This window comes from Patagioenas fasciata, chromosome 12 (genome assembly GCF_037038585.1).
Source record: "Patagioenas fasciata isolate bPatFas1 chromosome 12, bPatFas1.hap1, whole genome shotgun sequence".
NCBI lineage: Eukaryota > Metazoa > Chordata > Aves > Columbiformes > Columbidae > Patagioenas > Patagioenas fasciata.
In genome coordinates, this window is record NC_092531.1 from 8,540,363 (window position 1) to 8,552,843 (window position 12,481).

The 12,481-nt window shown below is 58.0% G+C and overlaps 1 protein-coding gene across 3 annotated transcripts in view; it reads right to left on the reverse strand.

Moving 5' to 3' along the window:
• The window catches only part of LINGO1 (leucine rich repeat and Ig domain containing 1), a 144,888-nt gene that overhangs the window by 14,465 nt on the left and 117,942 nt on the right, over positions 1-12,481 (reverse strand). Inside the window, exon 1 of one of the 3 annotated variants that reach the window (XM_065847342.2) lies at positions 1,631-1,943. The exons of the other annotated variants lie outside the window; for them this stretch is intronic. Coding sequence (XP_065703414.1) covers positions 1,631-1,636 — 6 coding nt within the window. The 5' untranslated portion in view covers positions 1,637-1,943. Of the gene's footprint in view, positions 1-1,630; positions 1,944-12,481 lie in introns of those variants that run through there. 3 annotated transcript variants of the gene reach the window in all.

The following is a 12,481-nucleotide window of genomic DNA, read 5'->3' on the forward strand; positions in this document are numbered from 1 at the left end:
AACAGCATGGGCTGGGGATGAGTGCAGGGCTGTCACACGGGTCCCCCGCTGCAGGCCAGCAGGCAGAGTCAGTTGCTGGAAAGGGCATTTGCTGGGGAAGGACCGTGGATGGCGACTGCTTGGGCGGTAGCTGGGGTAGTGACGGGCAGAGAGAGGCAGCAGAGCCTCAGCTTCACCAACCAGCAAGCACTCACAGCAAGGAGACCTGATCCCACGGGTGCCCACACTCACGCTCACCTGCTGTCCCCCCCTCCTAGTGCAAATCACTTTCACGGCAACAACACCCCCATTTCTTTCCAGAGGCGGCACCTCTAGCACCTGGAGCAAACCGTGCCTCTGCCCTCTGCCCAGAGCTATTTATATATCCAAGGCGTAAGGTGAAAAATCCGATAACCTACACACAGTATCACAGAGCAACAAGCAACGCCACTGCCCGGGAGGGCTCCCAAATCTCAGGCACCCTTGTAATCCTGGCTGCCCTACAAAACCCCTCCAGCATTAACCCCTTCTTTTTTTTGCCAGACACAAGCCAAGAGCTGAGGAGTCCATGCTGACAGCCTGATCCTCCCCAGCATCTCCAGTTCTCCAGGCGTGGGGCTGAGCCCAGGCAGGGGGACCCTTCAGTGCCCTGAGAGCTCTGCTGGAGCCTGAGGGATCATCCCATCCAGCAGTAACTGCCCAAAGCCCCAGCTCACCTACCTCCAGGCTAGGGGGCTGGTGATGGAGAGGTAACCCCCACCCTGAAAAATTACCCCACATTGCTCCTGCCTCCACAGCCTGGTCACCCAGGGCTGGTGAGTTCTCCCTGCCTGTATTTAACCCTTTGTGTCTCTGCCTTGAGGATAGGCAGAGGGCTGATTCCTCCTCTTGAATTAACCCTTGCTGGCTGGGGAGCTGGGCACAGCCCGCCTGAGGGCTGATACCCCTGCTCCCCAGCAAGCCCTGGCAGGTAGCGCTGTCCCAGCCATACCCCACCTGAATATGTAATCTGCTCCAGGCCAGCTAACTCATCTGCCTAACTACGGGGGGAGCAGGAGGGCTCCCACATAAGGATGCAGCTCTGCACTCACCTCAGCACCACCGAGCCCCAGCCTTTCGCTAGGCGAGTCAGCCTTGAGTGGCCGGGACTCCAGCCCCACACCCCAGCCCCACCTGCCTGCAAGCTGGGCTGGGCAGGGGCTGCGAGGATGGGCAAGGAGAGGCACTAGGGTGCTGGGGGAGAGAGATCAGCAGCGGGAAGACGCCCAGGCAGAGCAGGGCGTTGGAGGTGGCGGGATATGCACCAGAGGGGCTGTAAGACAGCAGGGACCGGGGCACAATTTCCCCTCGGCGGTGAGCAGCCCCGTCAGCCTCTCTGTCCCCTCCTTTCCCGCCCAGGGGTGTCCGCACTGCTCGCCGCGACCCGGACCCGCACCCCGGGGCGCGGTGCAAACCCGGCAGCGGCGGCACTCGCGGCACGTACCCAAACACGCACCCCCTGTGCCCTCCCCGGTGCACACACGAAGTTCCCAGCACGGCGCCCCGAGCTCCGGCGCGGCTCCGGCTCGAGGGGACGGAGCCCTCCAGCCCTCCCGCAACGCCGGTCCCGCCAGCCCAGGTCCCCCCGCTCCAGCATCCCCGTCCTGCTTACCTGCATCTCATTCTCGCCGGCGATCTCCTTCGGTCAGAAATGGCATCTCCCCCGGCCCCCACCCCCTCCGCCAAAACCTGCACCTGCAGTAACGCAGCTCCCCCTCTCCGCAGCGACAGCACGAGAGGCGGCGGCGCTCCCGGCTCCGAGCCGCCCCGCCAGCTCCGAGCCCGGGGCCGCTCCGGGGCCGCCCTAGGGACGCGCGGCGACCGGCTGCCTCCCCTCCGCGCCCGCCGGGCAGCCGGCGGCGGCAGCGGCGCTGCGGGGCGGCGGTGGCGGCATCGCCCCACCGGGCGGGCTGGCACGGCCCGGGCTCCGCACGCCCGCTGCCGCCGGCCGGGTCTGCCGCGGCGGGGCCGGGCTGGGAGCAGCCGCCGCGCCGGCCCCCGCCTCCCCTCCGGGAGGAGCCGCCGGCGGGCGCGGGGCGGTGCGCGGAGCGGGGCCGGGAGCGGCAGCGGCAGCCGCGGCCAGTCCCCTCCTCCCGCCGCCTCCCCCGCTCCGGCGCGGCGAGAGGAGGCGGGGGGCGGGGGGTGCGGGCCGGGGCTGCGGGGCGGGCGCAGCCCCGGTCCCCCGCGGGCAGCGGAGCAGGGGGAAGCGGTGCTTTTCGGGGAAGGACCGCTGTCTCCCTCGCACGGACACGGGCGCTGTGGCACGGGCAGAGCGAGCGGCTGCCCCCGCGAATCGGCGGCAAACCGGCGCCGGGGCCAGTTGTTGGCTGCTCACTACCGGCAGCCCTTGCACAGAGGGGGCACCGGCAGTCCCCCCTCTTCCAGCCCTGGTGCAGACCCGTTGCTCGCACAGGACAAACTAGAGGACTGCTGCCGGTCACCCTTGCTTCAGAGCCCAGCCCTGCTTGAGCCCGCTGAGGGAAGATGCCAGGCTACCCTGGAGATTTCAGGATGCTCTATCCTACAGCAGCTACCTCTACAAAGCATTTTCCTCCTCTTTTTTCACTGCCCCCCTGAAACCCCCACACATGAGAGGAAAAGGGTGGCAAGAGGTGGAGGGGACACCTCTGAGGACTGCTCTGGGATCTGGTGATCCCAAAGGCCTCCTCAGAGGCTCATGCTGAGGTGATGGCATCTCATTCAAGTCTAAGTATATGACTTCCCGTGTGCTCCCCACAGCTTCACCCTCTTCTGTAATGGACACTCATTTATTGAGCAGCATTAGCAGATTTGCCCAATGCTGGCTCCTCCAGCAGAGGCTGATTTCTCTGGCAGTAATGGACACAAACTTTGCTTCTAATGTGCACTTTCCCCTCCTGCTTCCTCTCAGCAAGTCTCTCCTGGGGCCGTTCCTGTTCTGTCCTGCTTCTACCCAGCTGTCCGCACATCGTGGCCGGCTGTGGGCCAAGGCAGACTCAAGGCGGCTGCACCAGGGCCCTCTGCATTGGCAGGAGCTGGGCTGGGAGGCTCTGCGGGAGTCTCTTCGCTGAGTCCCATGAGCCTTCCCTTGGATGGCTCTTTCAGCCTGTGGGAGGTTTTGAGGAAGACGACGGCTTGGCCTTTCTCCACCAGCCATTTAACCAAGCCCAGGGGTGGGGACTTCCATGCAGAACATCCCTCCAGGCAGGTCTCCCTTCCTCCCTCCTGCAAGAGCGGAGCTGCGTGCTCGCCCCAGGCCTCTCTGGTGCAATAGCATCCCCCAGCTGGCAGTGGGGCTGGCAGGCAGTATGCCAGAGCTGGGCCACATGCCCATGGGTGCCTTCCACGGAGCGTGGGAGCCCAGCCCCTGTCCCAAACTCATGTCCCTGCAGTGGGCTACAATGTGAGCCCCCCTCCACAGGGTCCCCAGAGCCCGCAGCCAAGCTTGTTATCCTCCTGCTTGGCACACGCAAGCTTCTGAAAGGAAAAGGAATAAACAAAGGGTAGGCATGGGGAGCTTGCCAGCTGAGGGCTGAATCACTCCAGCTCCCTGCTCAGCGCTCCTGCCCACTCGTGCTGCCACCTCTCCTCCCGTGGGCGCAGACCGCAGCACGCCTGGGAGGGTGGGTGTCCCTCAGGCGTGCAGCCTTGCGTGGGCTTGGGCAAAGGATCCTTGTGGCAAGAAACACGGGGGACTGAGAGCACCTGTGTGCACTCACACATGCTCTGCTCCTGACTTCAAGGAAATTCAGGCCAGCCTCTCTCAGTGGTCCTCAGACCTTTACCCAGCACAGATCGATGCCTCTTATTATTATGGCTATTTCAGCGATGCCATCAATGTTAATAGCACTTCACAAACACAGACAAAGCCAGCAATCTGAATGCAGCCAGAAGAAACAAACAGAGGACAAAAGACAGGCTAAGAGCTCAGAATGCCATTTTCAATGCTTCCCTCCATAGTTAAAGCCCCACTAAAGTGCAGGACACTGTATATTCAATAATAACACTCCAGCATAATTCCTGGCATTGTCTGGTGTGAGAAGGGAAAATTTCACCTCAGCCCTTCCACAAGGATACAGCAAATACACCATGCAAGCGGTGCTGGTAGCTGTGTGAGAGCGATGCTATACGCTGCCTGGAAGCAGGGGGCCTTCCAAGACCGTCTTTCCCACCTCGACTCCCAGAGCCGTCCCCGCCCCGGCAGAGGACGAGGGACTTGATGTGCAGAAGCAGAAACGAGCTTTTAGGCTAAGATGGCATCCAGGCACACCTCTCTGACAGAAAAGTCCTGTGCAAAACCTGCCTTTTCTGGAACCTCTGTATTTGATTTCTGACTGGGGCGGGCGGAGGGAGCAGCGCGACAGGAGAGGCGAGGGCAGCACGGTGCACCAGGTGCGGCGGAGCTGAGCCCTGGTTTGCTCTGCCAGCTACAATGGCGTGTTTTGGCTGGCGGCAAGGCGATGGGGAGGATGGAGAGTGCAGTGGAAAGAAAGTATCACTTAATAACCACACTTCTGTCTGGGCGTAGAAGCACTAAGACCCTTATCCACGGCACCGGAGTTTATGAGGAGCTGTTGCGCTTAATCTCCCCATGATCTGCTACACCCCTCAAGGAGCAGCGCTGCCATTTGTGCTTTTCCCTTCCTCCAAATGCCGAGAGGTAACTCTCACCCCACTTCATGGGCAACACTTCCTTACCTCAAGAGCCCCAAGGATGCCTCAGCAGCAATAAACCCCCTTAACCTCAGCAGCAGGAACAGCACTGGCCCCTGCCCTGAAGGCTTCCATGTTTCAGCATTTACTGATCTGTCCTCCTAAGTTCTGTGCTGGAAGACCCTTAGCGTCCTTCTTGCCCCAGAATGTTGCTGTCGTGCAGCCCTGGTGCAACTCCTGGAACCAGAGAGAGCGATGGGGACAGTGAGGCCAAGGGACCAGTGAGCAGAACAGCTCACCGCACCCAGCACCAGATCTACCAGGGACTGTCAGGTTGTCCCTAGCTCTTCACGGGCCACTGCTTTTCAGCATCTTGCCACTGCAGCCTAACAACCACCACGAGGGCTGAGACCATCCTGCATGCAGACAATAATGGAGCCCACCCAAGCTTGACAAGAAGGTCCTGCTTGAAGAGGAACAGCAACGCAGGTCAGAGGGCATAAGTTTGTAATGTTCCCTGGGAGAAAGGCATTAATGGGACATTAGGAAAAAGAACAGGATACCTGGGTGCTACCATTCCTGGCAAGGGGCTGCTTTTGTAGAGGGACATTCAGAGCTAAAGTAAGGGTGAGGTGACTGTTAAGGTCCCCAAGGCAGTGTGGCACAGGTGACAGAGTGCTGGGGACAACCAGAAGTACACATTCAAACCTCATTGGAAGTACTGCCCTCTCCTGTCCCATTAACAGCCTGTCTCTATTAGCAGCTGCCAGCTTTGCAGTAGGCATGCTTTTTTTTCCTTTCTCATCACCTTTATTGGCCTCTCCCAGGCTGTGGAGACCAACTCCAGCTTCTGTGGGAGGCCACAGGGACCCATTCAACTGGGTTAACCTCCTTCTTGCAGCATAGAGTGACTCAAAACAAGGGGCATCCCAGCCCTCCAGGTGTGACTATCCTGTCCTGACCTCCATGCAGCCCCAGAGGACACCGCAGAGAGCAGCTCCACTCGCAAGCCCTCGTTGAGCATTTTCTTCTCTAAAACCTGCAGGGAGCAGCAAGAACATTTGGGTGTCCATCTGCAGGGGCTCATCCCTCAGACAGATGCTCCAGCTCTTTGCCACTGCCATCCGCAGATGATAACGGGCTGTGGCAGATGGTTCCCTTCTGTTGGCAGGAGGCAGGAGATTATCCCTGCTCTGAGCTCCCTCCTGAAGAGGTGCCACCTGCACCCTGCACAAGGGACCAAGCCTCCTGTCCGGGCAGTGGAGAGCAGACCTCAATCTCAACCGAGTTAGCTGGGACATGCTCTGATGTTCCCCAGCAGCATCTCTCTTGGTTTCGGCGCACGTGTCCAGGAATCCCACAAAAGGTTCAGAAAAGGGCTGAACTGACAGCATGGAGATGGATTTTAATTACTCCCATTATTATTATAGTTCCTTTTCTCTCAGATTTTCACACTTTTGTCGTAACAAGCTGAGCTGAGAAAATACATGCAAATGCCAGGCTGAGATGAGATGTACCACACCTTGAAGTACTGCCAGCACCAGTTCTGGGAACACCAGATCGGCTCTCTGCCCCTCCAGCCTGCTCCCTTCTTCAGCAAGGGGGGCTGTGTGCCTGCTCTGCCCTGTGCACCTGAGAGGAGGGTGCCCTGCACCTCCCCTGGGCTCGGCTGGTAACCAGCTCCTCGATCCTGCCCAGTACTAACCAGTCCCTGATGAAGGTTTGCCTTGCAGGGCACAGGCGCAGAGACCTGCCCTGCCCACCATGGGGCTGCAGCTCTGCGGGCAGCAGGACCCGTTCCTGAGGATGGCTGAGAGCACCCATCCCTGGGGATGCAGTCCGGGGAGAAACGTGCTCTCAGATCACGCGTGCTTTCTTCCTCGGAGGTGGTGACATTTCAGGGAGTGTGTGGGGGAGTGGGATGAAGGGGCAATGCAGAATATTCCTGCTCTCCCATCCCCACGGCCATCTGGATGTGTACTGGTGCCTCCTCACAGCAGGCTGAGTCAGTCCAGTGGCTTCTCATTACCAGCTGGAGGGAGTCCAAATTCTGCATCGTACGCCTGCTCCTGAGTGAAATTGAGGATCGTTATCAAGTATTATCATAACGGTTTCTCTCTGTACTGTCTTGTACTGCTCCTTGCCCTGGTCAGCAGATTGGTTTGGAGCAGAAGGAGGCAATGTACCAAAAATCCTTTGACCACCAGCTCCCCATTTGGGACAGCTGCATCAGGAGCCACACAATGTCACTGTTGGCACGGGCTTGGGCTGTGCTGGCCATTGAGGGTGATGCCACCGCTGTCCCCAGGCACAGCCTCGCTCGCTGGGAGGCTGCAGCCCCTAAGGCAGCAGACACACAGTCAAGGCCCATCTCCAGGCACCTCTGCTCAACTGGAGCAAGATGAGAGGTAGGAGGTGCCATGCTCATGCCCTGCCTGTCTCAAATCATGACATGACCTCCATGATGCTCCAGAGAACAGGTATGAAGAGAGAACAAAGCCAGGGAACTGCCACCACCCCATCCCGTTCGAGCTCAGGGTGCAGAAATTAGGCCTTGCTATGAAATGCTCAGCCACGGGGAGAGGCCACGTGTCCTGATGTGAGCCTGACTCAAGTGCCTGATAGCTTGGCTGCTCTGTCAAGCAGCCCAAACACACTGCATGAAGGGCTGCAGGAAAAGGTTCCATTAAATTCTTAAGCCCATTGACACATATACAGAAGGTATTAATAATATCAAGCATCTCAGTGTCTATTGTAGCCCACATCCAGGAGATGAAAGATAATTTCTGGGACAAGGAAGTTATGACAGTGACAGCTTTTTAACAGCTTGGCGTAAGAATAGGAGCTGCACAATGGGACAAAGAGCAATGATTAAAGATCTTTTCACAAAGAAGAGAAGGCCTAGAGAGAGTGGTGAGTGTGGAGGACACGAGAGTCATGTCAAACGCCCACGCAGAAAAGAAAAGTCTGTGTTGGACAAGGAGGATGGAAGGTGGTGTGGGAGATGTCCCGCTGGGGCTGACTCACGAATGCTTGGCAGCTAATGGAAAGGGGCAGGGTGCCTGAAGGGGATGAAATGAGCTCCTCACCTCAATGTTTAAAAGATGTTTGGCCCCCCAGCTGGTGTGGCAGGCAGAGTGATGGGCATGCCGTGGGGGCTGCAGCCAGCCTGGCAAGCAGCGGGACAAGGTGATGCTGGGGAGCAGGGCAGGGTGCTGAGCTGCACTGGAGGCTGGGCTGAGATGGGGGAAAAACCACGCTGGCCAGGGGAGTCTGGCATGGTGCAGGGCCAGGAGGGAGCTCTGCTCCCCGAGGGCCAGAGCTGGAGAAGTAGACGCAGTGGTTTGGGCACCTGCACACCTCCACACCTTTGGAAGCGTAATTATTACTAATATCCGTAGTGTTTCTTTGCACACATACACGCTCCCCTAATGTACATTGCACATGTAAACAGCCGCCTAGTGACATTTGCATGCCCAATTACACCTGCATATCATTGATTTACACGCACAGTTGGAGAGCAATTAAAACACCGAAGCCTGCTTCGCACTTTCCCACGGCCACCTCCGTGAACCCATGCCGAGGAGGAAGAGCAGCTCACACGGGGGCCAAACCCTGGCCTGGTCCCCCACGGCTCACACTGTTTGATGTCCCTCCCCTGCAGCGGTGTCAGGAGAGCCCTGGCCTCGGCACGTGCTGCAAGGGGCGGGCTTGCGCCAGTGCCCCCTCCTGCAACACCTTCATCTGGAGCGACCCTAAAACCAGCTGTAACGTTTGCTGTTTGCTCAGCTCCTGTCCTAAGTGACTGGCGCCTTTCCAAAAAGGATTAAAAAGCAGGGAGTGAGAAACATAAAAGCTCGTGTAATTATGTGCAAAAAGCCCCTTAATAATTTATAGAGGGAGAGGGTAAATATCTTCGTGTGTTATTCAAGTGTAGCTCATTGTCCCGTTTGGCTAATACCCAGAGTGCACGCATCACAGGCTTTATCCGGGAGGCTGTTTTGCCTTTAATACCTTTCATAAATTATTGAATTTATAAAGAGGAAAGCAGGTGTCATGTCGCTCCTATAAACAGCTCGTTAGTTAAAACTAACGAAGGTGGGGAGCAACAGTTTCCTCTTGCCTTGTCTGTCTCCCCTCTCACTGCCTCTGCTGTGGTCTGCGATGCAGCGCAGACCCCGGGCTGGGCCAGGCCAGTAGCATTTGCTTCAAAAACTGAAGTCCCAGGGCAAATCAGCAGCACTGGCAGCAGAGAAATGGCCTGTGGCACCCCTAACCTCCGGCTTTCTGAGACCTGCTTGTGCCCCCAGTGGAGGCCAGGGAGTGAGTGAGGATGGAGAGGATCCCCACACAGCTCCATCCCCAGCTCTCCTGCTTCAGTGTCATCATCTTCATGTCACCTGCGGTCCTCTGCTTGGACGCAGGAATGCTCCCGGGGGTACCTGAGGATGCTCTGAGTGCTCTGCTCCCTTAGGGAGGGTAAACATGAAAGGCAGACCCTAAGGACAGGACAGGACAGGAGGCAGAGATCTCCAAGGGCTGAGCACGGACATGTCCCTGCATGGGGGTCCTCTCACCGCAACAGCCATGTCTGTCCTGCTCCCAGCGGACCAGGGCCAGAGCGCAAAGCCTGAGGATGCTCCTGAGCGCAGAAGATTTGGTTTCAGGCTGGCTGGGGGAAGCACAGCATCTCCCTGATTTTTTGCTGAGCGAGGCAGGGTGTTAGAAGGCCGCCTCTAAAAACAGCAGAGGTGTGACTGAGTCAGGCAGCACGTGTCTGCACGAGGGAGTCAGCCGGAGCACCTGGGCTCAGGAAAACCAGCGCGCGAGGACACCCACACAGCACCCACCGGCCTCACAGGCTGTGCCCCCCACCCAGGCTGTGCCCCCTCCCCGGCGCTGGGGGCCGCGGTGCAGAGAAGGCAGACCACCACGGCAGAGCAAGCCCGTGCCTGGGGAGCAGCTGGTTCGGAGGCTCCGCTTTCACACCCATGAGAGAGTCACCGAAGAGACGAACCCCCACACACACCCTCTCCAAATATAATACACATTAAAAAACAGATATGGAAAGGGGAGCCATCAAAAGTGTTTTAAACAGAGTTTAGAGCAGCTAGTGCCAAATCAGGGTGAATATGCTGCAATGCAAAGGACCCAGATGGAGAACGTTGCTGCAGAGAAGCCGGCAGTGCTGGCATCCCGATGGCCACGGCACGGTGATGGGGATGCACAGAGCAACCCGAGCTGCTTCGGCCAGCGACTGCTGGCAGCGAGGGGTGTTTGAGCTGCACAATGCATGGTGGACCCTGAAGAAGACACGACAGGGCCTTGTGGGCATGGAATAAAGGAGCTGAAACTATTGATAATCAATTAACTCCTTCAATTACAGAAGCTTAATGAGGTAGTGCAAAGTCAGCTCTAATGAACATCAGTTTAATAGAGGCGTTTCCTCAGGGCACTGGGTTTTTGACTCAATCTTTACAAGGTAGGAAACACTGCAAAGGTATCAAGCAATTAGCGGCACTTAATGAACACTTGCTCCCTGCAGAACTGATGGCGGTTACGGTGTGGGGAGACCCACCCTGGTAGGGGCTCTGCCCTGTGCCCCGTCCGTCTCCAGCACAGGTGCCCACCAGCACCGGGATGGCCCGGGAGGCAGCTCTGCCACCGCGGCTTTACTGGTTTATCCCGGCGGAGTGCACGGTTTCCGGGAACGCTGCTGGATGCGTTAGTTGCCGTGAGATGAAGCGAATGTCACAGAGCCCAGCGCTCCCCCGAGGCACCTATTTTTTCCTTTTTTTTTTTGGTGATGACAGCGTAAGTGACAAAACAAATGTCACAGCCTGCTGGCCCCAACGCTTCCCTGGAATCCTGCCAGGTCCAATGGAGTGTGAGGGAGGGAGAGGGTGGTGGTGGTGGTGGAAGGGCGATGCTTCACCCCCAAGCAAAGCACCATCCCTGACACCACTGCACGGGCCCCCTCTGTGCCCATCACAGCAGCAAGCGGTGGCACAGTGGTCCCGGCAGTGGAGAATGTGGCTGTCCCCGCTCAGCAGGATGCTGCCGATCCAAAGCAGGGCTGGGAATCTCCCTCAAAGCTGGGATCCCGGTGGTGCCATCCCTTTGAAAGGCACGGTGCTGCACCAACTGCGTTGGGGAAGGATTTACATACTAAGGAGCCTCCAGCAGAGTAAAGACAACCTAACATCTATTTTGGGTCTCAAAGCCAAAGGCTGTATTTCAAATCCGCTAATCAGGTGAGAATACAGCAAATTCATGCAGAGAGGAACCAGGGAAGAAGGGGAAGCCCTGGGCTTCTGGCAGCGCTCCTGGCTCCACAGCCATATCCCTGGGGGGGCCATTAGCACCTGCAAGAATTGGGCTTCCAGGGGAAGGGACTCCTCCCTGCTCATGTGGGGGCTGATCCCCAAAATCCTGCTGCACCGGTCTGTATGGAGGGACCCTTCCAGCATCTAGCCCCCCATGTGCAGGAGCTGCTGGGGCCCTGCCTTTGCTCAGGGCCATCCAGAGCTGAACCAGAGCACAGGTGCCATGAAGAAAGCAGAGAGAGCGAGGGGAGAAACCCCCCACCGTCTTGTTATGAGTATTGAGACAATCTCCCCTGAAATCTGCAGTACCCAGCCATTTTTAAAAAGCGATGCTTCTACCTGAAAGAGCACTTTAAACACAGAGACATTTCCTCCAACACTGAACACTCCCGCAAAGCTCTGGAGCTGCTGGAGGCGCACCGGCGGCTCGGCCCTGCTCCCCACAGACAGAGCAGGAGGAGGCAAAAGGACTTGCTCCCTGAGCCCAGGTGTGTGGTGCAGGGGCTGCCTGTGTCCCTGGCTCCATGGCAGATGGAGGTGGATGTCTGCTGCCTGTGCTGCCTGCTGGGCCACGCGCTGGCTCAGCCGCAGCCTCCCTGCCCTGCTGATGGGCCGGGGAGTGGGCTGGGAGCATGGCAGATGCTGGAAGAGCCCAGATGCCAGGAGAGGCACAAGGCAGGTAATTCACTCAGGTGTACACGTGTGTGAACGGAAAAGCTCTTGGGTTTGAGCTCTGTACAATGTGTGGGGTCTAACCACTGTAATCAGCAACTGCCCCCAGCTCTTGCCAGTCTGACAGCTCCGGCTGCAGATGCCAACCCTGGGAGGTGCTGGACCCTGTGCTCAAATGGATCTGCTGGCAGGGACGCGCTCGTCCCCTCCAACCCTCCTAGTGCCCATCTCCCCTGCAGGGTAAAGGGGACACAGGACGCTGGTCCTGGCTGCCCGCCCCCGGACCATCTTCTCATAGTCCATAAGGGCCAGGAAAGGTGTAGGCTGTTGTACAGAGGATACTCAAAGAAAGGGTTTCATTAACAACTACACAGCTCCAGGCGTTGGAGATTATTCTCGTCTCTTTTCTTGTTTGGCTGACTTACTCAAAGACTATTAGCGGATTAACTAAAATTCTTACGATGCTGGAGCAGCATTTTCACAGGGGGCTTACAGAGGTGGAAGGGGGAGCTTTCATGTTACCCTGGAGCAAGTCTGCAGCTGGGCGGGCTTGCCAGGGGAACAACAAGAGGCACGAAGTGCTGGCAAGAGCCACCCTTTTCTCCAAAACTGGCAGGGATGTAGAGAAAGAGTGCTGTCTGGAGGGCAGCAACGTCAGAGGCTGGCAAGCCACGCGGTCCCTCCTGCCTTCTCCTCACGTGTTACGCTTTGCAGCTTCTGGGCTCCATTTCGCAGGGAGGGCTCGGGGAGGCAAGGGACTGAACCCAGGGATGGGGGAAGTTTCTGCCCACCTTCTGTTACTACATCCCCCTGCCCCCAGGCAGCTCCCAGCG